Source organism: Taudactylus pleione, unplaced genomic scaffold (genome assembly GCF_031769625.1).
Source record: "Taudactylus pleione unplaced genomic scaffold, aTauple2 ptg000396l, whole genome shotgun sequence".
In the NCBI taxonomy this organism is placed as follows: Eukaryota; Metazoa; Chordata; class Amphibia; order Anura; family Myobatrachidae; genus Taudactylus; species Taudactylus pleione.
The window spans coordinates 80,265-106,888 of record NW_028284797.1 but is presented as its reverse complement, the minus strand read 5'-3'; the positions used below and the strand labels follow the sequence as shown (position 1 = coordinate 106,888).

General features: G+C 40.6%; 1 protein-coding gene across 2 annotated transcripts in view; it reads left to right on the top strand.

The window, feature by feature from the left end:
• Positions 1–26,624, top strand: part of SYT6 (synaptotagmin 6) — a 436,226-nt gene that overhangs the window by 390,044 nt on the left and 19,558 nt on the right. Inside the window, exons 5-6 of one of the 2 annotated variants that reach the window (XM_088446286.1) lie at positions 22,265–22,436; positions 25,574–25,724. In XM_088446286.1, coding sequence (XP_088302412.1) covers positions 22,265–22,436; positions 25,574–25,724 — 323 coding nt within the window. The remainder of the gene's footprint in view (positions 1–22,264; positions 22,437–25,573; positions 25,725–26,624) is intronic. The other variant, XM_088446287.1, reaches the window with a different exon arrangement.

Sequence of the window (26,624 nt, the reverse complement as noted above, 5' to 3'; positions counted from 1 at the left end):
TAAAAATTCTTTCATTTGGACAAATTTGATCAATTTACAGTTTGCAGTTTTGTCTCACCATTCTGTCCTTACAGAATCACACCAATCGCAATACAGGGAAGTTAAAACTAGCATTAACAAATGTCATATATTTATCACTCTATAAAAGGAGCTTACAGCCCCCTGATACTGTACTTATACTTCCTGGATTGTTCTAGGGGTAAGCACCTGAGGATGTTATTCGTGATGTGAGGTCACTATCGGTGCAAGCATAGGAATATTCTTCGCTACTCTGCACATTGAGTAGATTGTTTAAGAAACTCAGAATGGCTGGTATTTGGCCCCAAATAACCATACAGTAGTCCCGTGATGCACATTACTTTGCATAACTGCACCCAAACATGTTCTCTAAACACATGTCTAGTTTTCTGTGGCAAGATGGCAGTGTTTTCAGAGGAGTTATGAAGAGTGATTTAAATCAAACAAGTGCATATAATGTTACAGGGTGATGAAGCAACAATATTTCTGTTTGCAGAGCAAGATCATGCTAATGCGATAAAGAATTTCACTGGGCACATTTTTAGGAATGTTCATTTTAGTGTATAAAATATACTGTGTATAAAGACTTGATTATTGCTCCAGTTCAGCTGTCTTCGGGTCTGTCTAGGCACACTTTGCATGAAGTTAATCAGAGAAGTGAAAAAATGTACTAAATGAAAGGGAAGGTTGTCTAAGGTGATGAAGTTTTGTCCTTCATTTTGCAAAATACACATTTTGCACCTTTTTTACAGAGAGGTCTACTGAACCTCAGTAGTATTAGGCATTCCACATGACGCGACCTAGGACAACCATCTAGTGCAGCACTAAAACATTTTGTGTCCTATAAATAATTTCCTGTATTTTGGTACATAGCGTTGGCGCAGTTCACCAGCAATGCCTACTTTGATTATTTATACTGTATTTATCTTAATCTTTAGTTTGCCCTATATTTACTCACATATTAAAATCCAGTACATATTTCATATTTATTTCATTCAGTATTAATAAATAAAAAAAACGTTGTTTCGCTATAATTGTTCAAATACAAGTGAAAGGGGAATGTCTCTCACCTTTCATAATAAAGTGATTAAACTCTGAAGATGCTACATGAGCAGGTGCCCTTATTCTCTCCTACAATGCCCTGATCTCTGTGGCACAGGCAGAGGCAGCTGAGCTGTCAGCTATCTTCTCTTGTACAAGGTGTAATACTAAGCGAGTGTACTCAGTTGAATGAGTTTTGTCTCTCAGAACAAGATCCCAGCTGACTTTTTCTCTGCGGTCCGAGTAGGAAAAGAAAATTAAATTGAGATGTCCATCAACCATCGTTGTTTAGCATATATTAATGGTCGGAGTTCAAATGATTTTTCATTGATGGTGCTAATTCACTGCCATTAATGGTTTTGCCCCAGTTATGATGTCACTGTTCTTTCCTAGGCAATAGTCAGATGGTTAATAAACCCATTCAGCTTAGTACATTAAACTATTGATTCAAAGGTATTCCAAGCCATGCTCAGCTGGTAACAGTGTGACAATGTAAACCACCACTCTGGGGGTAAAGGCTAAGTGGATGCCAGCACCTCAGCAATGTGGTTACTAACTGTGTGTTAGATCATATGTTTTACTGCATTAGAGTGTAAGCTAATTTGAGCCCTGGTGTGTATTCATTCATTTAGCATGCCCTCAATGGAGAGCCACAGGTTGGCTAATAGTGAGCTGGTAATCCCTCACCAGTAACGCCTCCCCGGCTGATATTTCAGTGATGAAAGAAGTAGACTTTCTGATGATGGCAAAAACAATGGGTAACATTCATATCAACACATTTTTGTGATGTCAATGTGCTGCTCCCACACAGGAAATGCAAGCAGATGTTTCTCAACTTTGTTATTGGTGATTGGTCTGCAGACCATTTATGAGTATGACCATACATGTCTGAGTAGTAAGCTGCTCAATACATAGTGGTGGACATTAGCATCACATACCGTAAGCCAGAGGTTCTCAAACTTGGTCCTCAAGGCACCCTAACAGTCCAGGTTTTACATATATATCCATGCTTGACTACTGGTGACTTAATTAGTACCTCCGTCAATTTGATTTTACCACCTGTGCTCAACCATGGAGACCTGTTATAGTGCCTTGAAGACCGCATTTGGGAACCTCTGCTGTAGGTAATGGCCAAGATTTATTATATAGGGAAATTGGGATATAGACTCAATATAAAAAGGAAAATAGACCGCACAAAGAAAAGACAGAAGAACTAAAAAGGTAATATAAAATTATATAGGTGAGTAGGAAAAGGTCATATACATGATCATATTCACTGTTCTAGTAATAGAATTGAGTATTTATCCCTAGAAATGTCCCAAATGTTTAACAGTGACCAATTACAAAATATCATTTATTTTAGGCTATACACAAAAACTTGTTTATTGGACTAGTATGTTTGTCTTATTTAGCAGTTTTTAATTTGTGATTTTTAACAGCTATCATTAACAAATGTTTACTTGTATATTAGTGAAATCTTGAACATTGCTCATGTAGTGGAACAATATATGCAGATTGGTTGTGGACACAGGGACCAGGATCTATTGAGAACCTTGCAATACCCTAGATGGGGGTGCTTAAATTCCATTACCACTAGCACTTTATTGGAAAGTATACAACTGACACCATCCCCAACTGCCAGTAACACACAATTGTAAAATGATTGACAGATAGCTCTGGATTGAATGCTAGTTAGTGTCAATCCTGAAAATCAGATCATATCTGTGAATCATTTTGAATTACTGATTCGCTGATAAAGGCAACATTTTGTCCAAAATTCAATCAAATTAATAGAAGCAAAACTTCTAATTTTATATCCCTGTCAGATTAATTTACCATAAAATCCACCTGAGTTGGGGGCAATATCACTCCTCAGAGCTTCACCACAGAATTGATAGCACAAAATAGCGATACAGAGTACAATGTGCCTGAAACAAATCAATTACACAATTGCTAATTTGCAAAGTGTTTGTATAAATGGTATGTTTTTACTTACAGAATCAAATTATTTTACTATGCTGTAAGTTTTTTTATATGTTAGTATATAAAAAATTGTATTTTGTTATAGTTTAATTCATCTTGGAAATAATTTAAAATGTTTCTTAATTATTGACTTCTCATTTTAAGGCAAATGTCTTTAAACTTTAAATTTAATTAAGATACAGTACCATATAGTGCAAAAAAAATTTTTAAGACCTCCTCAAATTTAATTTGGTATTTAAAAAACAGAGGATTAGCAAGAACCATGATAGTATTTGTATTTTCAGCAGTACAGATTAAACAACACATCCATAGAAAGGATCCTAAGCAATAACACGTTCTACTTATACAAGATCTATATATCCTATACTTGTCCCTCTCTTGTAAAAACCAAATATAAAACCTAACCCAACCGACCCCCTGCAGGGTTTATTTTAGAGATGTGCGGGTTTGGCTTTATTCGGTTCTTATCGCCAAATTATCGCAAGTTCGGATTAGTTTGGATTTATATTATTGGTTATCCAAAACACGTGACAGCCGGATAGCTAATATGATGCCACTTTTGAGATCCGAACATATCCGAGTACAACTGAACCGCACACCTCTAGTTTTTTCTTAACTTTTTTTTTTCTTAAGCTGTTCAGTCCAATAATATATCAAAAATGTTGTTAAAAACAAAACTTTCCACACTTCTTCTTTGGCAGGTGTTTATGCAATAAACAATCCCCATACATTTATTTATATATATGTGAGGGTATATACTGTGTATATATATATATATATATATAATATATATATATATATATATATATACATACACTATATATATATATCAGCAGGTAATGGGATCTTGGGTGTTTAAATGGGGTGTACTTGGTCTAACCCTAACCTCCCCCCCGATACTTACCTGTGGGATGCCGACGGTCTAAATACTAGTGCCAAAATCCCGACAGGTCGGGATTCCATCACAAGTATCCCGACCGCCGGCATCCCGAAGGTAAGTATCAGGGGGGAGGTTAGGGTGTGGGTTAGGCACTATAGCATTAGGGTTAGGCACTGGGAAGGGAGGGATAGGATTAGGGTGCAGCAAGGGGAGGTTAGGTTTAGGCACTAGGGAGGGGGTGTTAGGTTTAGGGTGCGGGGAGGGGGAGGTTAGGCTTAGGTACTAGGGGGGAGGTTAGAGTTCGGCACCAGTGAGGGAGGGTTAGGGAAGGGGTTAGGAAAACACTTACCGTTGTTCTTTATGGGTGGCAGGATTCTGGCTGTCAGGATGCCGCTGTCGGTATTCTGATCAGCGGCATCCCGAAAGCCAGGATTTCATACCCAACCCGTTTATATTGTATTAGTATTGCTTGGAAGCAAGGGTTGGTTTTAGAAAATAAAGTAGCTAAAATACAGTAAACTACACAAATTTGGAACTCTAAATGGAAACCTAAATAGAAAATCCGAAAGTTGAATTGATTGGTGTAGTCCCACAACATTTTTGGAAACTTGTTGCAGGTTGTCATCCTGCACAATCCCATTATTGTACATGTTAGACAAGATCTTGTGCCTTGCATTTGTAGATAAGTCCTTTGAATAGAATTTTAACTGAAAAATGAATTCATTACAGAGGTATATAGAGAAACAGTATTCTACACATACTGTACACTTGATTTACCAACTTGGCTAAAAATGTCTCTCTCACTGCCAGAGAGACTCAGGAAAACCTTGGCTAAAAAGACCAAACCAATGCCATCCTGCAATAACTGAGGTATGGCATACCTACCTATCCACTCCTACCTGCTTAGAAATTAGCACTTTTGTACTTAGCTTGTGGTTGTGTAAAACAGTAATACTGTGGGCAAGGGTTGTGCTTTGCAACTTTAGGCTACTACAAATTGTACTTAAAAACTTAAAATTGTACGTAAAAATGTAACTAGAACAGTTTAATGCAGCAGAGATAGAGGAGGCTACTGTCTGACTGCAGGGGAGCATTCCATTACCTGACCGCATCAAGAGATGATGATGTACTAATAAGACAACATTCATATAATTAAAATGTAGACTGGAATTGTATGGAAGCAAAGCACTTATAAATAATGCTACCGTCATTTTTAACCAAGACCATGACAGACTGGCAACAGAGCAGTGGTCTAAATCAATTTCATTTCTAGTAATCAGTTGTGTTCCAGAACAATCACCTTGACAAGTGCAAAACATGTTCTCCCATTTAGAAAAACTAATATAATTTCAGCCTTCCACACTGGCATTTTCAGAAACCTATTTTCCTTAATTGAAGTATTTGGCAAAATAACAAACTGCTGTCCAATACCATTGTCTGTTACACATGGTGCAGTAACTTTCATTTGATTACCAGCAAAGTTGTGCACTAGGAAATATCATGGACAAATTCAGAGATGTTTAAATAAATAGCAATTCAGCCATGTCTCTTAGAACAGCATTTATCTTCTCAGTATTGAGGCTTTTATACCAACTCCCTGGTGTCTGAGAAAGCCAAGAGACTCCCTTTTTGAAGAGAGGTGATGTCCTACTCAATTAACTTGAACAAAACAAAACTGGCCAATATTACAACTGATGCCAGATGGCACAATATTGCAATGTCTGGTTTGAAAAGAAATTCCAGATAACAAAACAGAATATATACACTGACCCATCAATGATCAAAAGATCCCTTAGTTACCAAAGAATTGAATGGCAGATTACATCTGATTTCACAACCCATATGTGCTGCCAAATAGAATGATAATCTTGTTGCTCAACTCACTGGTCCAGTGACATTGTTTGGGCACCTTTAAAAGTCCTGTGTCAATCTTACCTACTACTCTCTATACAGCCCCATTTCCTTCCTACCCTTTCCTTCCAAATTACTTGAGTGGCTTGCATACATCCACCTGGTCCACTTTTGCAGTAGTTACTCTTTTGTTGAGTCTTTTGTTTTTAGCTCAAAAAATGTTTTATTAGACTTTTAGAAATATAATAATAATAATAATAATAATAATAATAATAATAATAGTACAGCAGTACTGAGAAAAAAGATAAGCATAAAACATGACTGAAAATATCTGTTAACCATATAGAAATCATATAAGACATTTAACAGAAAAATTTAGCCCTCAATTGTGTTGAGCCTTTTAATGGAGATTACACCCAACATAGTCTGGCCTCACTTAGGTGTCCAATGACCTACTTTACATGGTAGATTAGATGGTTCTCTTCTTCCTATTCATCCATCTTCCATGATCTCTCTGCTGTCTTTTATACAGTTGCCCACCATCTCTTCCTCTCATGAATAATCCTCAATCTCTTGGCTTTCATAGTACAGTTCTATAGTAGTTCTGCTCATGTCAAATGTCCTTCTGCTTTTCTCCTTTTGTTGGAGATCTCAAGGCTCTGTGCTAAGTCTTCTACTTTTCTAGATTTTATATTGGTAAACTAATGCACTCCTTTTGTCATCACTACCACCTTTATGCATCCAACACCCAATCCATTGCGGCTCCTCTGACCTCTCTCTCCTTTTTTGTTCTCTGTGTTCATTTGTTTATCAGCAGCAGCAGCAACAGCATTTATAAGGTGCCACAAGTTCTGCATTTTAAGTATAAAACATAAAAGCAAATAAATAAAATAGATAAAACAAAGAAGGGCAACAACAAATAGAAAAGAACAAATGTAAAATTACAAACCAAAAAGTATAAGTTAAATGGAAAGTCATAACTGACAGGGCTGGATTAAGGTTTGTGTGAACTGCTGTGGAATGCAAACCACTACAATGTGTTCCACTAGCTTATAAAAACCAACGCTTTTCATCCAGTTATAGTTCTTCTTCAGGTCCAGTGGTATGTGCAATGCTGGTGACAAGTGGAGGCCACCCGTGTGTGAATTATTTATTCCTTTTTTCCCTCTTTATTCCTTATCCAGACATTCTGTGTTTTTCCTTAAAATGAGATGACAGAGTATGGCTTTCCAAACCATTTTCTATATTGTGGATGTCTTCTAAAAATAACCCACATAGACCAATCCGCATTTATACTCAGTGGTATATATCACATAACTGGTGATACAAGTGATAAAGTTAGGAATGTTGCCATTCACTACAAAAGCAGTAGATCTGTTTTCATCACTGGAGCTAGTCCTACACATTTTACAATCTCTACATCTGTAGAATCCCTTGTTTGTATTTGATATTCTTGTTTCTACAGGCAGAGCACTCCGTACTATACTGTTCTTTAAATTAGGGGCGCCCATAGATAAATCTAGAATATGGTGTCATTATTTATTTTAAAAGGGGATCTTTCAGCAGTATATTCCAATTTATTTTAAATATACTCTACAACTTTTTATATTGGCATGTAAATTGAGTATTAATTGCCAATGTATATTCCTTATCTACATGGTTTTCCTGTGTTTTTGGCAATAATAATAATTCTCTCTTTATTCAGCCTACTTCATCCATGGTATTTACAATGTATACCAATGAATAGTCTTTTTCTACAAACTTTTCTTTGATACTGTTGGCTTGTACTTCATACATAGCTTTGTCTGAGCAATTGTATCTTATCCCTTTGGACTGGGACATTCTTAAGCCATTTAGTGTGGTCATTACTACTTCTCTCTATGCAAGAGTTTGAATTCGTGGGTTTAGAGAATCCCTCAGTGTAAATTTCTATTTCTTTTATAAAAAAATTTACAGATGTATCACTTATTGTGAATGAGTTTAATGTTTAGGTCACAGGTTCCCAAACATGGTCCTCAAGGCTCCCCAACAGTTCAGGTTTTAGAGATATCTATGATATGAGAACAGGTGGTTAAATCAAATTGTCTGAGGTACTAATTGCATCACCTGTGGTCAAGCATGGATATCCTTAAAACTTGAACTGTTAGGGTGCCTTGAGGACTGAGTTTGGGAGCCTCTGCTTTAGGTAGTTATTGTGTATATGATTACAGAAAGATTCTAATGTTTCTCTATTTCCTTTCCAAATAAACAACACATCATTTATAAAGCTTCACCAGGACACTAGGATTGCCTCATAGCCATGTACATCCCAGACTGAATGAGATTCCCATGACAATATTAGCATAGCTAGGGGCAAACCTAGTCCCCAATGCAGTTAGATTTCTTCCAAATACTGCATTGCTCTTTGTTCAGGTCAACAATCTCGCCGCCTTTGTCTGCAGGTATAATAATTAACTCCCTATTATCCTGTAATTGCCAGACTACTCTGTTTCCATTCGTAAGAGTTTACGTACATATGGTAATCTTTGGGCTTTAAAGTTTTCTAATTCTTCTAATACCACTTTACCAAAACTCTCATATATCGTATGTTGGGTGGAAAGTGGATTTTTTTAGTTCTAACATTTGTATCAGTTAATCCTATATCTTCATGTTGACCTCATTTCCGTTTGAAAAAGCTTTTTAGAGACAGTTTCCAAAGAAACCTCTGAGCGTCAACATATAGATTGAAATGATTAATCTGGTTACTTGGACAAACTTTAAGTCCTTTTTGTAATAAGAAAAATGTCTTTCTGTTAGGGTATACCCGCTTAAGTTAAAAATCTTTATGTTTGGGCTGGTTGGTTGGTTAGGGTTGGACTACGTTACTTTTTATATTTTCTTCATCTTTTTTCCTCTGGGTTTTTTCACACACCTAATCCCACTTTGGATTATTTTGGACACCCCCTTTGTGGTCTTTCTCTCCCTAACACAGCATTTTTAGTGAAGGTGAGCTTAATTTTTGGATCCTGTTTTGCAATGGGATAAAATTACTTGATGGAAATGGGCTCCTTCTCCAATTGTCAGATTTCCATTTTTTAGGGTTTCCCTCAATGGTTTTATATGCTACTCTTATTTTACTATAGTGGGACCATCCTCTTTTAAATTCTGTTGACTTTTCTGGTTTTGAAGTTCCTAGGTATGGGGATATGGAGATTTTTCTCATCTTTTTATCTTTTGTACATTCCTGAGGTTTGTTTCATGACCTTTTGTGTTAAACTACTAACCTGATACATGGTATCTGTAGGTCCCAAGATTTAATACCACTAGATGTTATGCCTATTTTATCCCTTTTAAACTTTGTTTTGCTTTTTAATAATCAATTATTTCTTGTTCTTTTTCATTTTTTCAGCAATTTTTTCTCACTTTCTCTAAATCACGAACCAATCAGCTTCTAACTTACATTTTATAGCCTGTTTGAAAAATGACAGTTAGGAGCTGATTGGTTAATACTTTTTCTCTCACAATTTTATCTTTCATCAAGCTCTGATACATAGACCTCTTAGCCTGTAAATGGACACACTAGTTTTTCTAGGGTTTGAATTTGTTCCTCCAGCAATTTAGCTTTCTTGTTTCATTAATTATTAAGTCCATCAATGATAATGGACATTGAGTCGAAATGGCTTCCAATTGTGCCTTAAAGGAAGATACAGTATCTTTTGAATGTTTAAACCGTTGGGAATAATTTTACAAGAGATATACTTCTCTAAGGTGACTATCTCCTACCATATTCTGTTTTCTTTTAAAACTGTTTTTTCCAATTTATTCATCACACTTTCTAGAGTATCATCTTCTAAATCAATACTCTCTGTTGGTCTATCATGGAGGAATTTCCATATTTCCTGTAAGCATTTGACCAAATGGGTTGTTCCCACTTAAATTTCTTGTTGTGATTCAGGAGCTGAATATGGTGAAAGGTGGTTTTGATACTATTCCTCTTGGTGAAATGATGCCTCCCAGTTTTCTGGTACCCATCTGGGTGCATATAACATAGTCAGAAGATACTATGCCAAGTTCTTCTCATGTTTTATTTTTCATGTGAGTGCTTATTGAAGATCATTGCATAAGGAGAATACAAGATTTTTGTATTTCTTCGGGGACTGGACTGTGGAACATTAGAAACACCAGGCGGTGGTATGGCAGAGTATATGTACACAGCAGCGGATGCCCTGAGTCAGTAAACAGTCCAGCACTTAACCAGTGGGGTATTTTATTTAGCAGTACTGTGACTAGTACAGCCATACTTACATTTATGCATACAGAGACTTTGTTGTATGGAGCAGAGTATACAGGTCACTAGCCAGTGACTGTATGTGGGTAGCAGTGCAGGATGCAAGCGGTATCAGCGTGTCTAACAGGGTGTGGCAAGCAGTTATTAGCAGGGTCTCTCTGAGCTCTGTGGAAGACATAGGTCTCCCAGTATGGCACTCTGTCACGGCAACAAGAAGGCTCCGCACATGTGCTGAAGTATAGATGGCAGCCATCTTGGTAAAGGGATTGAAGCCTTCCTAAAGCAGCCAATCATAAGCATGCACAGCTTCAGCAATGCTTTCAGTGATTTCCAAACAAAGCACATTTTCAGAACAGAGAGGTGCCACATTCTTTTCTTCAAATCTAAATAAAGCTGATAGCAAAGTGTGTTATAATACCAGGAGAGTACTTTTTATTTATTCAGTCAACATACTAAGACCCCATTGTGGGTGACAAAAAGAACAAAGTTCCCTGCACCTACAATATAGGTCACATGGTGATCCTCGATCTGACCTCTGATGAACCCTTTTTCCTGGAAGAAGAAGAAGAATGCTCAGGTGGAGGGATCACTATGAGACAGCTATTCAGAAAAGACAGTAATATAATATTGTGTTATCCTCTCATCTGTCACAGAAGACAGATACAGGTGACCAGGACATATCCCTGTACTGTAGATACGTGCTAGCATGGCACTTTGGTACAGTGCCAGAATACACACTGGACATAAAAGTTATAAAATGTCATAAAAGTTGGTGAGATATGATTTTAATCATTAGATTTGGGCAGACTTCTCTGACTGCTGGATAACAGTTGAGATAAAAATGTATTTTTTGTGTTTTATTATTTTATTGCTTTATATCTTTTTGTTGGCCTGGAATACTATTCATTCTGTGTTTCTTTGTTATAGATCAGAAACATACCTCAGAATCAAAGCTTTTACAGGAATGAAAGTTTAAGGTTTTGGAGTAGCATACACAGTCAGGGCCATAGAGAATCGGTCCAGGGGTGTGTGACCTAATCGTGGGAGGCGCGTCCACAGCCTATTAGAGAAAAAAATATTTTGTGGCGCTGCACGCTGACGCGGGAGTGCAATCAGTGTGATCGCTCCCCCCCCACCCCTGCACAGGCAAAGGAGAAGAGATTGCTGCTCAGCGGCAGCAGTCTCCTTGGTCCCACTGCAGCCCAGCACACAGCAGCGTGTCCTCGGCTGCTGACAGGTGAGAGGGAGAAGGAGGGGGCATTGGACGCAGACCTCTCCAACAAGCCCAGGCTCTGTATATTGGTAGCCACTCCTCCCCCTCTCAGCGCCCCTGTACACAGTCTCCAGATTTGACTACTGTGCTGTTAAAAATCTGTGGGGGGACCTCAAACCTCAGAAAGCTACAAGAGTCCTGCTAGGAAGAGTGGTAATACAATCTCAATGCAAGACTAGAAATCCTCTTGACAAGAAACATTTGGAAGTTGATATCTCGGCCAATTTACATGATGTCAGAACTTTTTCACATTCAATCTGTTAAAGTTAGCCAGTAAACTGTAAGGGACAAATGTAATAGGGTGAGAGTTTAGAAAATGTGAGAGCTTAGCAGTAAACTCTCAGACTTTTTAAGCTTGGCCAATGTAATAGAGTCCGAGAACATGCAAACTCACATGTTTTTAGACTCATAAAACTCTCACGATTTAAACTCTCATCCAGATGTTTTCCCATTCTGAAAATAAAACTCAACCAAAGTGACAGTTTTATTGCTAAACTGTCACATTTTGTAATCTCTCAACCTATTACATTTGGCCCTAAGTGTTTATTAATGTTTATTAATGTTTAAGTTTGTACTCTGCAGGTCATGCTTCTTTGTAATTTGAGACAGAGTCCCAGGGCAACTATCTTGTGCTACTAATAAAATTGCCAATATGGTATGCTGGCGATGGTATGTTATTAAAAAGTGTAATGTGTAAATATTCCCAGCACCACAAATGAGTTGAGCATGTTGTAGTGTCTCCAGTTTACATTATGCCACAGTTCCCCCAATAACTAGCAATGTAGCTATGTGTGTTTGGGCTCCCTCTTGTGTGGGGGACCCTGTAAGATCGCCCTGGTCACCCCATGGGTATTCTGGCATTGCTTAGATTCAGAGGAGTACTGTGTGCAATGTTACCATGGGTGCTGAAAGTTTTACATACAACTGATTGTTTGTCTAGATTTATCTGTCTGTCTCTCTCAAAACAAACAGGATACATACTGTAATTATTTTTATGCAATATCTTCATATTCTTTTAGGTTAAAAGTACAATGAAAAGTATAATAATGGGATATAGACAAGAAAAATAATATTTTGCTTTATATAACATATAGTACATAATCTAACCAATGCACCCATTCTCTTTTTAGATTTTGTTTAGTGCAAGGTAATTGGTATACTGTACCTGTTGTATTTGAATATAATGCTATATCTGCCTTGCTGAAGCCAATTAAAATGACATCCTTTAAAGTGCAATTAAGTCCCTAATTAAACATATATTACTATAACAGATTAAAGGTGTACATTGACATAAACCCTTTTCAGAATTACATGTGCTTTCTGCTAAGTCAATAAACCTAATAGGATAATGAACTGTAATTTGGAACGAAATGCATGATGAATGGACACCTAATAATTACACACAACAGTTACTGTGCATTAGCAGCCAGAAGTGGCTGACAGACGTCTCTCTCTGATCTGCACTTTGTACTTTAACTATAGACCTGTATACCAATGTGAAATCCAGATACTGTATGAAAGGAACTAGCACTTTGAAAGACATGATTATGGGTTTAATATGTGTATTTAAGCAAACACAAAACTTTGCATTATAATTTATGCTCTCCTTTTAGTTTTTTTATCTAGCTAAAAAACAAAACAATAGACAAACTGTCCAAATTATTTAATGACAAAGATAGTGTATCCTGTTTAATCAGTACTTCACATCTGCAAATATGTAATTCAAGCCTGATATAACATTTTGAGCTAATTTCATATCTGTTCTTGTGCCTGGACCAATCTGAACTCATACTATGCACCCCATTTTTTGTGTTCAAGAATTTTTTCATTGATAACCAGTGCCCACTGCTTTATTTAAGCCCCCCCATGTGACTGTGTTACGATTTGTTTTATAATTTTTTTGTTATAAAGTATATATAAATATATGAATAGAATGGACCAGAATAGTGTTTCCGGCCAATGGAGCGCAGGTTTTGCTGAAACGCATGCGTCACTTCCTGGTGACGTTATCGGCTTCTGGATGGATGAACACTAGATGCTGGTTAGATTCCCTTGTATGAACAACCAGCACTAGGGTACTGGAAAATAACTCCCGGCTGGTGGAATGCAAGCGCTGATGGAACGCATGCGTCACTTCCAGCTTTCCGGAGGAAGTGGCGGACAGCGTGGTGGAGGGCTGCTGATTTTTCTTTTTCATTTCTCTGGTGAGGATATAGTTAATGAGTGATTGGGGGGTTCAGGTGCAACTTGTTGGAGCTGGTACATTTGTTTGTTTGGCTTAAGCTGGCCACACATCTAAAGATGATCTGTCCAACCAGCCAACTAGTTGATTGGTTGGAATGAAAATCTGATAAGGTATGAAAGCAAATGACAATTTGCAATTTGCTCCCAAATGCCGGAAAATGGACAAAAACTATTGTTTGAACAAATTGTTTAGATCAAACATTTAACAAACTTGTCTGATGCCCATTTTCATCTGTTTTCTGGCATTTAGGAGCAAATTGCTGATCATCAGTCACTCCCATTCCTTACCAGATTTTCATTCCAACCAATCAACTAGTTGGCTGGTTGGACAGATAATCTTTAGATTTGTGGCCAGCTTCAGTGTAGAGGTTATGCTCCTGGAGGAAGGTATAGAGACAGACAAATCTCAGGTGCACAACTCCAAATTATTAATAATATATATATATATATATATATAATATATATATATATATATATATATATATATGCAATAAAATTTTGCAATCAATAGAGGTTTTTAGCATAATCATGGCCAAGGTTATGGGTCTACCCACCATATCCAGGTAACCTCTTTCGGGTAGGTCCCTAACATACTAGGGTTCAAATCCAGAGCGCAGGACCCCCCAAAACTGGCCCAGCCAAGCTGCCCCAGGGCACCACCATAGTAAGAAAAGTGCAGTGTAAAGAGATAGTTAGGAGCAGCTGCATATAAAGAATGAAAATAAATAAGTGTAGTACATATATATTAAACACACAGTGAAGGGTTAAAATTAGGGGTGTGCACCGGCCACTTTTCGTGTTTTGTGTTTTGGTTTTGGATCTGGATCTTTCTTCGTGTTTTGGATCTGGATTGGTTTTGCCAAAACCACCCTTCCGTGTTTTGGGTTCTGGGTTTTGTGTTTTGGATCTGTATTTTTTTGAAAAAAAGCATAAAAACAGCTAAAATCACAGAATTTGTAGGTTTTTCTGCTCCTATGCTATTATTAACCTCAATAACCTTAATTTCCACTCATTTCCAGTCTATTCTGAATACCTCACACCTCACAATAGTGTTTTTATGTCCAAAAGGTTGCACCGAGGTAGCTGGATGACTATGTTAAGCGACACGAGTGGGCGGCACAAACACGTGACCCATCTAGGCGTGAAACTGCAGTGGCAGACAGGATGGCATTGAAAAACTAGGCCCCAAACTGTACATAATGCAAAGAATAAAAAGAGGTGCAAGATGGAATTGTCCTTGGGCCCTCCCACCCACCCTTATGTTGTATAAACAGGACATGCACACTTTAACAAACCAATCATTTCAGCGCCAGGGTCTGCCACACAACTGTGGCTGAAATGATTGGTTCGTTTGGGCCCCCACAAAACAAGCTGGCAATTAATCTGTCCCTGCACAAACTGGCTCTACGGAGGCAAGAAGTCGTCCTCATCCTCCTCATCCGCAGATTCCTCACCCTCTTCAGTGTTATGTACATCCTCATCCTCACAGAGTATTAATTCGTCCCTGCTGGAACCACAGGTCCCTCTGTACATTCTGGAGGCTGGTCTCCCTGGAAGAGTTGATCATTCATTTTATGAACATCATCTTCTCCACATTTTGTGGAAGCAACCTCCTACGCCTTTCGCTAACAAGGTTCCCGGCTGCACTAAACACTCTTTCGGAGTACACACTGGAGGGGGAGAAACTCAGGTAAAATAGAGCCAGTTTGTACAGGGACCTCCAAATTGCTTCTTTTTCCTGCCAGTACAGGTACGGACTGTCTGACATGCCTACTTGGATGCTGTCACCGATGTAATCCTTTAACAGACAGACGCACGCTTGTCGCTGCTGCTTTGAGGATTCAAGTGCGGCTACAGCCCACACAATTCACAAAGACAGAAAAAAAAAAAGAATATTTTTATTGTTTGTGGAGCACACTTTGAGGGTTACACCACCCTCTAACAGACAGACGCACGCTTGTCGCTGCTGCTTTGAGGATGCAAGTGCGGCTACAGCCCACACAAGTCACAAACACATTAAAAAAATAGTTTTTTATTTTTTGGAGCACTTCGTGAGTTACACCACCCTTTAACAGACAGACGCATGCTTGTCGCTGCTGCTTTAAGGATGCAGGTGCGGCTACAGCCCACACATTTCACAAAGACCGAAAAAAAAAGAACAATATTTTAATTGTTTGTGTAGCACACTTTGAGGGTGTCACCACCCTTTAACAGACAGACGCACGCTTGTCGCTGCTGCTTTAAGGATGCAGGTGCGGCTACAGCCCACACAATTCACAAAGACAGAAAAAAGAAGAATATTTTTATTGTTTGTGGAGCACACTTTGAGGGTGTCACCACCCTTTAACAGACAGACGCACGCTTGTCGCTGCTGCTTTGAGGATGCAAGTGCGGCTACATCGCACACAAGTCACAAACACATAAAAAAAATAGTTTTTTATTTTTTGGAGCACTTTGAGAGTTACACCACCCTTTAACAGACAGACGCACGCTTGTCGCTGCTGCTTTAAGGATGCAGGTGCGGCTACAGCCCACACATTTCACAAAGACCGAAAAAAAAGAACAATATTTTAATTGTTTGTGTAGAACACTTTGAGGGTGTCACCACCCTTTAACAGACAGACGCACGCTTGTCGCTGCTGCTTTAAGGATGCAGGTGCGGCTACAGCCCACACAATTCACATAGACAGATAAAAGAAGAAGAATATTTTTATTGTTTGTGTAGCACACTTTGAGGGTGTCACCACCCTTTAACAGACAGACGCACGCTTGTCGCTGCTGCTTTAAGGATGCAGGTGCGGCTACAGCCCACACATTTCACAAAGACCGAAAAAAAAGAAGAATATTTTTATTGTTTGTGTAGCACACTTTGAGGGTGTCACCACCCTTTAACAGACAGACGCACGCTTGTCGCAGCTGCTTTAAGGATGCAGGTGCGGCTACAGCCCACACAATTCACAAAGACAGAAAAAAGAACAATATTTTAATTGTTTGTGTAGCACACTTTGAGGGTGTCACCACCCTTTAACAGACAGACGCACGCTTGTCGCTGCTGCTTTGAGGATGCAGGTGCGGCTACAGCCCACACAATTCACAAAGACAGAAAAAAGAAGAATATTTTTATTGTTTGTGTAGCACACTTTGAGGGTGTCACCACCCTTTAACAGACAGACGCACGCTTGTCGCTGCTGCTTTGAGGATGCAAGTGCGGCTACATCGCACACAAGTCACAAACACATTAAAAAAATAGTTTTTTATTTTTTGGAGCACTTCGTGAGTTACACCACCCTTTAACAGACAGACGCACGCTTGTCGCTGCTGCTTTAAGGATGCAGGTGCGGCTACAGCCCACACAATTCACAAAGACAGAAAAAAGAAGAAGAATATTTTTATTGTTTGTGGAGCACACTTTGAGGGTGTCACCACCCTTTAACAGACAGACGCACGCTTGTCACTGCTGCTTTGAGGATGCAAGTGTGGCTACATCGCACACAAGTCACAAACACATTAAAAAAATAGTTTTTTATTTTTTGGAGCACTTTGAGAGTTACACCACCCTTTAACAGACAGACGCACGCTTGTCGCTGCTGCTTTAAGGATGCAGGTGCGGCTACAGCCCACACATTTCACAAAGACCGAAAAAAAAGAACAATATTTTAATTGTTTGTGTAGAACACTTTGAGGGTGTCACCACCCTTTAACAGACAGACGCACGCTTGTCGCTGCTGCTTTAAGGATGCAGGTGCGGCTACAGCCCACACATTTCACAAAGACAGAAAAAAAAAGAACAATATTTTAATTGTTTGTGTAGCACACTTTGAGGGTGTCACCACCCTTTAACAGACAGACGCACGCTTGTCGCTGCTGCTTTGAGGATGCAGGTGGAATCTAGACGGGATTTGGAACCGAGGACACACTACCTCCATCAATTGTCTAAATCCCACTGCACTAATGTCGGATACCGGACGCACGTCTAACACCAAGATAGCAGTCAAGGCCTCAGTTATACGTTTTGCTTCAGGATGACTGCTGTCGTACTTCATCCTCATCGCTAGGGACTGTTGGAGGGTCAATTGTTTAGTAAAAGTAGTGATGTTCCTACTTCCTCTCTGGGATGATGAACAACTCCCAGCAGCAGCAACAGCACTAGTAGGAAGTGGTTCTTGATCTTTCCCTATTTTATTTTTATCAGAGAAAGTTTGGTCCTCCATTTATGTTATATTGATATATATACGTGCGGCTAAAGCGCACACAAACACAGAAAATATTTTTTTATTTTTGCTGGAGAGTAGTGCACTTTGTGGGTTACACCACCCTTTAAGAAATGAGCCAGCCGGCTCTTTACTTATGGGACACAGGCGCACGCTTGGCGCTGCTCCTTTGTTGATGCACGTGCAGCCACAGTGCACACAAGTCACAAACACAGAAAATATATATTTTTTTGGTTTGGAGTGTACTTTGGGGGTTACAGAACCCTTTAACGGTCAAGCCAGCCGGCCCTTTACTTATGACACAGGCGCACGCTTGGCACTACTTTGTTGATGCACGTGCGGCTACTGCGCACACAATTCACAAACACAGAAAATAATTTTTTTTTTGGTTTGGACTGGAGTGTACTTTCGGGGGTTACAGCACCCTTTAACGGTCAAGCCAGCCGGCCCTTTACTTATGACACAGGCGCACACTTGGCACTACTTTGTTGATGCACGTGCGGCTACTGCGCACACAATTCACAAACACAGAAAATAATTTTTTTTCGGTTTGGACTGGAGTGTACTTTGGGGGTTACAGCACCCTTTAACGGTCAAGCCAGCCGGCCCTTTACTTATGACACAGGCGCACGCTTGGCACTACTTTGTTGATGCACGTGCGGCTACTGCGCACACAATTCACAAACACAGAAAATAATTTTTTTTTTGGTTTGGACTGGAGTGTACTTTCGGGGGTTACAGCACCCTTTAACGGTCAAGCCAGCCGGCCCTTTACTTATGACACAGGCGCACGCTTGGCACTACTTTGTTGATGCACATGCGGCTACTGCGCACACAATTCACAAACACAGAAAATAATTTTTTTTTTGGTTTGGACTGGAGTGTACTTTGGGGGTTACAGCACCCTTTAACGGTCAAGCCAGCTGGCCCTTTACTTATGACACAGGCGCACGCTTGGCACTACTTTGTTGATGCACGTGCGGCTACTGCGCACACAATTCACAAACACAGAAAATAATTTTTTTTTTGGTTTGGACTGGAGTGTACTTTCGGGGGTTACAGCACCCTTAACGGTCAAGCCAGCCGGCCCTTTACTTATGACACAGGCGCACGCTTGGCACTACTTTGTTGATGCACGTGCGGCTACTGCGCACACAATTCACAAACACAGAAAATAATTTTTTTTTTGGTTTGGACTGGAGTGTACTTTCGGGGGTTACAGCACCCTTAACGGTCAAGCCAGCCGGCCCTTTACTTATGACACAGGCGCACGCTTGGCACTACTTTGTTGATGCACGTGCGGCTACTGCGCACACAATTCACAAACACAGAAAATAATTTTTTTTTGGTTTGGACTGGAGTGTACTTTCGGGGGTTACAGCACCCTTTAACGGTCAAGCCAGCCGGCCCTTTACTTATGACACAGGCGCACGCTTGGCACTACTTTGTTGATGCACGTGCGGCTACTGCGCACACAATTCACAAACACAGAAAATATATTATTTTTTTAGCACTTGGGGGGAGCACCCCTGATGGACAGAGCACCCCCTGGACAACACTACAGCACCTCTTTAGGACTGGGACACTGCACAGGACTTTGGAGTGGACACAGCCCCTATGGAGAACTGACTGCACAACACAGTCCAGCCAGCCCCTATGGACTTTGAAGTAGTGGACACAGCCCCTATTAACAACAGCAGCACAGCACAACACAGCCAGCCCCTATGGACTTTGAAGTAGTGGACAACAGCAGCACTACACTACACTACACTACACAGCCCTAACTCCCACCCTCCCTCTTCACTGTCCACAGCCGAGTGAGAAAATGGCGCCGACGTGGGTACCTTATATAGGATCCAAAACCCGCGAGACTCGGAAGGCGGGATGATGACGTTTTGCCTCGATTTCAGATCCGAGTCAGGCGGGAAAAGTCGAGCCTGATTCGGATCGGACTCGGATCGGGGGGGCTCACCCCTAGTTAAAATGTGTTATAAAGGAAAATGTGTTATAATACGGTGCCCTGAGACAGATCAACCAATGCAATCTAGGGGGACCCATGCCCCAAAAATGAACCAAAGTTGCACTACAGTATATAACTTGTAGGACTTATCTAGAATTGTGCCTAATACAGTGTGCATATACATTACCATACTCCAAGCTTTTAAACCAATAAGGAAGGGTGCTAATCCAGAATGGGGGCGTCTCCTTTCACTCAGAAGTGCAGTAAAGCACATTAAATGGAGTAAATGGGAAATATTTCTGGACTGCACAACCTGACTATATATATGATGGGAGGTGCTACCTGATGAGGCTAATTGCAGGCACAGAAACAGACAAATCTCAGGTGCACAACTCCAAATTATTAATAATGTATATATATATATATATATATATATATAAATGCAATAAAATGTTGCAATCAATAGAGGTTTTTAGCATAATCATGGCCAAGGTTATGGGTCTACCCACCATATCCTGGATATGGTTGGTAGATCCATAACCTTGGCCATGATTATGCTAAAAACCTCTATTGATTGCAGAATTTTATTGCATTTATATATATATATATATATATATATATATATATGTATATATATATATTATTAATAATTTGGAGTTGTGCACCTGAGATTTGTCTGTTTCTGTGCCTGCAATTAGTCTCATCAGGTAGCACCTCCCATCATATAGTCAGGTTGTGCAGTCCAGAAATCTTTCCCATATACTCCTGGAGGAAGGTGCCTGAAGGCACCAAAACAGCTGTCCAGCCACCAAACTGTTGCCGCAGCATCACATAAGACATCAAGGGATGAGTATCACCATGTATTTATTATTTTTTTTCACTGATGCACTTTGCACTTTAAATGTAAACTGATGGCATTTTTGGAGATGTCATTTTTAAAAAATGTTCTATGTGACTGTTGATATATAAAACGTTTTGCATTTAAATGGTGTGCTAGTCTTCCAGTTCGTCTGGCCAATGGTTGTTCTTTAATGGGGTTTTTTGAACTGCTTGTAGGTTTGGAAAAAAAACACAGAAGCAAGTTAAGTAAGTACACCAATATTTATAGTTGCATTATGCTTAGGCGCATCTTAAATTTACATAATGCAACTCAGGCACAAGTTAATGCTAGTATGGCAAGCATAGAGCTTGCACCTATATTGTGCAGATGACACACACACAGGTCAGATGTAACTATAACCTGTGGAACTCTCATCCTCTCCCTGTCAGACTCTCCAACTCTCTGCAAAGCTTCAATGGGCTCTCAAGACCAACTACTTCATCAAAGCCTTCCATCTCTCATCCTAACACTCTGTCCCATTTTCACTATCAACCCCACGTGTGTCACCCCTGTCTAACTCTATCCTTTAGAATGTACGCTCTCATGAGCAGGGCCCTCTTCCCCCATGTGCTTTTCATTCTCTTACTATTACCTTCAGCACCTAACCCTTTACTTCTGCCAATGCACTACTTATTGAGGATTATGACTGGTGTTGCAGAAATGTTTATATACCACGTACTTGTCCTGCATTATCTTGTACTGTAAGTCACTGTTCTCTTGTTCTGCTCAATTGTTTATGTACTTTGTAAGTTGCTGTGGAACCCTTGTGGCACTGTAGAAGTAAAGGATAATAATAATAATAATAATAATAATAATAATAACCACCTAAATATGTGTACAGCTCAAGAGCTAGTGGCTAACTTGTACTTTCACATCCCTTACTGGGCAGCTTTTGCACATGAATAAATGTGATCCTCCTCTTGAAACACAAAAGGCTGCAAAGCTACGTAAACATGCAGTTCAAAATACAGATGCAAGTTCAACACAAGCACAGTATAACAAAACTGATCTGAGATAAAAAGTTACATTACACAAATGCACATGCCTTGAATTGCCTTTGTTTTCTGCTCTTTACATATGCTCCCAGTAATTAATTGTATTTTCACACTAGTGATAACATTTATACTTTAAAATGATTTTCAGAAATGTATGAACATTGATGTGTAGTCAAGGGCTATTCAATCCAGTGAGAGTAAGCAATTTGCTCTCTGATGATCTAATTTTGTTATCGAGGACCTGTCAGTAGAGTGATTGTAGAAGAGGTTTTATTCATTCATCTTCCACCCGCCATTTGTTGAGGCAATGGTACCAAGTGCGCATGATGCTATTTGTAAAACTAGGCTGCATTCTGCCTCTGCAGGATCTGGCATTGTGCAGGAAGGGTAGTGTGGTGGAGAAACGGAGGTCATCACAGAATAACTATGCTAACCACTATTTTGTCATGCAGGGCAGAACTCCCTTTCTCTCCAGCACCGTTCCCCCCTTCAGTCTTACAGCTATTAATGCTTCTTAAGGGCCAGAGCTCCAGATAATGTGACCTGCTCTTGGGCTTGTGGCAATGGAGAGGCAGTTTAGAAGCTAGCATTCTGATTACTGATTGTACACTCAGAGCCTCAAAGAAATTAGTCAAATAAATGTCTCCATTTCTTTTTACAGATCCATATGTGAAGGTATCCCTACTTTGTGATGGGCGCAGACTGAAAAAGAAGAAAACAACCATTAAAAGGAATACATTGAACCCTACATATAATGAGGCTATCATCTTTGATATTCCACCAGAGAGCATGGACCAAGTCAGCCTCTTAATTTCAATTATGGATTATGATAGGTAAAACCACAGTGATTTAAGTTAATGAATAATAGTAATATTTAAAAAAAAAATAAAAAAATGTATTTTACTTTTCTGGGCAAAGTTCAAATGGAATTGATATAACAGCAGTATAAATACGATTGCAAACACAGTCAGCCCATGGTAAGAGCCCATTGTTGCAGACCTCACTTGGCCATTAAGGCTACCAAGAGATCTTTATTTTCCATTAATGTCACAAAAGCATGCCCCAAACATCTGATTTAGGGCCTGATTCAGACCCGGTCGCTAAGCTGCGCTCGCTCGCTGCCAAAAGGGTCTGGGTAAGCAAATTTCACGATCGCCCTGTGTGGAGTAAGCACGCCCTCTATGTCTTAGAGAGCTATGGCAGTGAGCAGACGCTGGTGTATAAAGACGCTCACTGTTCTTTCTTAACACACGTCATCTCCAGGAAGTGTATGAATAATCGGTAACATCGAGAGCCATCGGAGCTGCTCGCAGCCCTTGAGGTAGCCCTTACCCCGCCGCAAGCACTGCGATCAGTTCAGGCTAAAATACAACCAAGTGACGTGTTCAATGACGCTACTTTGCTAATTATGCACACCCATTAAACTCTGTTTTGACGCTCAGACACGCCTGCGTTCGCACATCCACTCCCCCCATTCACAAGCATCTTCCCCTGTCACCACCCACAAACGGCGCTATCTGTCACTCAAAGTAGCGTCCAGTCTGTGTACTACGAGCGCACGATTCCCAGGCACAGTGACTGGTTCGTGTAAGCGTACTCAGGGCCGTTGAGAGCGCTGCGGGGGCCCCGGTAAAGAGGGGGCATGGCCTAATCGCGGGAGGCGTGGCCACGCCCCCTCGAATAAAAAAGTAGAAAAAAGTATGCATTTGCTGCGAGCCCCTCAGCCCGGCGCAAAGCCAGGGGGGGCGCGATCAGTGTGATCGCTCCCCCCCTCAGGCATAGGAGATTGCTCGCGGCTGCTAAGCAGCAGCCACAGCAATCTCCCACTGCATCTCAGCACACGCTGTGTGCTGGGAGATAGTGAGGGGGGAGGGGGGGGGCGGCGCCGGACCCGGGCCCCCGCCGGACCCCTCTGGAAGCCCGGGCCCGGGTAAATTGTACCAGCTCACCCCCCCCTCTCGGCGCCCCTGAGCGTACTTTGACGCATATGCATGCGCAGATGTGCGATAATCACCCCTAGTGAACGAGCGCAGCTTAGTGACCGGGTCTGAATCAGGCCCTTAGATTGAAGTGAACATGCAATATGTAAGATAAAATAACATAACATCTGCATTACTTATAAGCTCTAAAATGAGCTCCTATATTTCCATATCCGTGTGGATTGTCTAATTGAATCTTAATCCTGTCTTTTATTGGGTCAAAAAGGATCAGACCATTTATCGATATTGTATATATTTCAACATTTTTAGTCTCCAATAGTCCCCCAAAGTGTGATAACAGATAACAATCAGTTTAAAAGCAATTGACATCTTCTAAGTACTTGCATCTGGCACCTATTTTTATTTATTTTATTTATTAACTGTTATTTATATAGCATACACGTGTTACGCAGCGCTTTACTGATAATATTTTAGGCAATAACCATCCTTATTCCCTATCACATGGACATTCATAAAGTGCATATTTTACCAATGCACTGTGTATGCAGCCATGCATGGTCTGAGCCAATATTCTCGCACACACTTGTGCCTCAGGGATGTCAGTGGTGTTCAGTGCATTAAAGGGCTATGGGCCTGATTCGGGTTGGATCGCAAGGCTGCGTTCGCATGTAGCCTGCCAATGTTTGCATTCACTGTATGCATATAAGACGCAGTGCACGTGCGCAAACTGGCCGCTGCGATCGGGAAGCGATCGCAGTTAACACGCAGAGTCCTCACACAGTGATTCACAGGAAGTGGCCGTTTGAGGGTGGGGATAGGGGGGTGGTCAGAGAAACGTAGGCGTGTCTGTGTGTTTAAATGCCGTTACAGATGCGTGCATAATTAAGCCCCAGCGACGGCATACGCTGCCAGAGCACTACATGGCGACAGGCACTACATGGCGACAGGAAGCTTTGCAGGTTGTGAGGCATGTCAAGCTCAACCACAACTCTGCATATGGGTCCGATGTTACTGATATTTTGCTGACTTACGGTTGCATGTCATGGGAAGTGAGCGGCTTTATACAGTGATGGGCGTCTTGGTACAGTGCTGCGGTTGCCATGTAATTGCATTCATTAGCATATTTTCACAGCTAACAAGTGTGTGCAAACGCAGTCATGCGATCCAACCTGAATCAGGCCCTATGCTCATTTATATTGCCTTAACCCAGAAAATGTCTGCCTTTGCTTTGTGCAGGAGACAAGTGGGGATTCATATCAGATACATTTATGGTGTAGTAATGTACTAAGAAAGATGACCATACTTCTGGTCCAGTGTGGCTCTTCATGGCAATAAATGTGTGTTAATAATGTGCAATAAAGCTTAGGGGCCTATTTATTTATTATTATTTATTATTATTTTTTTCCATAAAATTATGTAGAAACTGCAGTTTCTGTATAAGTTTATGTCTCCTTGTAATTTACTAAAAGCCAAATTCACATCAATTTCCTGCAAAAGGCTAATTATCGCTGCAGACCGCAGTCCCCATTATTATGAATGGATGTACAGTCTGACCCCTATATACCAAACTCCAGAATATGTAGCTTTTCAATATGTGGCCTGTTGGTTTACATCACCCTCACATGGCATAAACTGCTTCATGCCTATGGAGGCATTTTCTCACGATCCTTCGACCACAAACTTCACCCAGTTTCAGTAACTGACACTGTGCACATGCGAGTGCTAGAGATTCAGGAGGAGTCTGAAAAATGTGAAAGACTCCTCAGATGTGGCCAAGATGTAGCTCACAGGGACAGTGGTTCTCGCAACCGGTGTCCAGACGAGTTAAATTTAGTACAGTACATAGAAGGGAAATTGTTAAAAATGAAAAAGTCCATCACAATACGGACTGTTAATAATCTCGACACTGCACGATTATTTATACATAGGCCCCTAAGTGGAATAAATTGATACACACTATACCTCTACCTCCATTTGATAAGTTTCAAATTGCCTTTACCAAAATCTATTTTATTGTGTATTTTGTTTAGGGTTGGCCATAATGAGATTATTGGAGTGTGTCGGGTAGGTAATAGCGCAGAAGGTCTTGGAAGAGACCATTGGAATGAAATGCTGGCATATCCACGAAAGCCTATAACACATTGGCATCCATTGGTGGAAATGAAGAAGTCATTTAAAGAGGTTTGTGATTTATACAGTATACTACATCTAAAGTTGGTGCCAGGCACTTATCATTTGTCACCCCCTATCTAGTTTAAATAACCACTAAGAAGATTCTGAGCTCCTTAGTAAGAACCTCTGTTGCACTACAACCAGGGTGCAATCAATCTCTTTTGAACAATTTTTGATCTTTCTAAACTATGCTGCCACACCTAACAAATCCATGCTCTTTCTCTTTGCATTTGACTTTAACCAAGTGTTTAGGCAGTTAATGCAACCCGTTCTATCTTCCTTCTCTTATGATCATGCAGAAGTTCTAAGAACTGACATTGCTACCAGACTCTTATCGCTTCGGACAAATATCTCTCTTCACTCTATGGCCTTTTTTTACGAAGTAAGTTGCAGATGAAAATTTAAAAAGGCACCTGCAGTCAGCGTAAAGCCTGGGTGCCATTTGAAATTTTCACCTTCACCTGCAACTAGGGTTGCCATCAGAAATTCTGGGCCCCTCTGCCCGGTGGTATGTGGCAGAGGTGGTCAAGGCCGTGGATAATGTGGGTGGAGCTATTTTGGGGGTGGGGCATCAATTGGTGCATAAACCAGTTTAAAAATTCTCAAAGTGTGGGCTGTGGGGGCAGTTGTTAGAGAAGGCTACACTGGGTGAGGGGCAGGGTAGGCAAGTTGACTGGAGTAGGGATGGCACAGAGAAGGCTGGTTGGACCAGGGCAGGGAAGACAGGCTGGACTGGAACAGGGCAGGGAAGACAGGCTGGCTGGACTGGGGGTGCGAAGTGAAGATAGGCTGGACAAGGGAAGGGTAGGGCAGGGAAGACAGGTTGGACTGGGGTAGGGCAGGGAAGACAGGCTGGATGGACTAGGGGGTAGGGCGCAGGTAAGACTGGCTGGCTGGACTGGGGTAGGG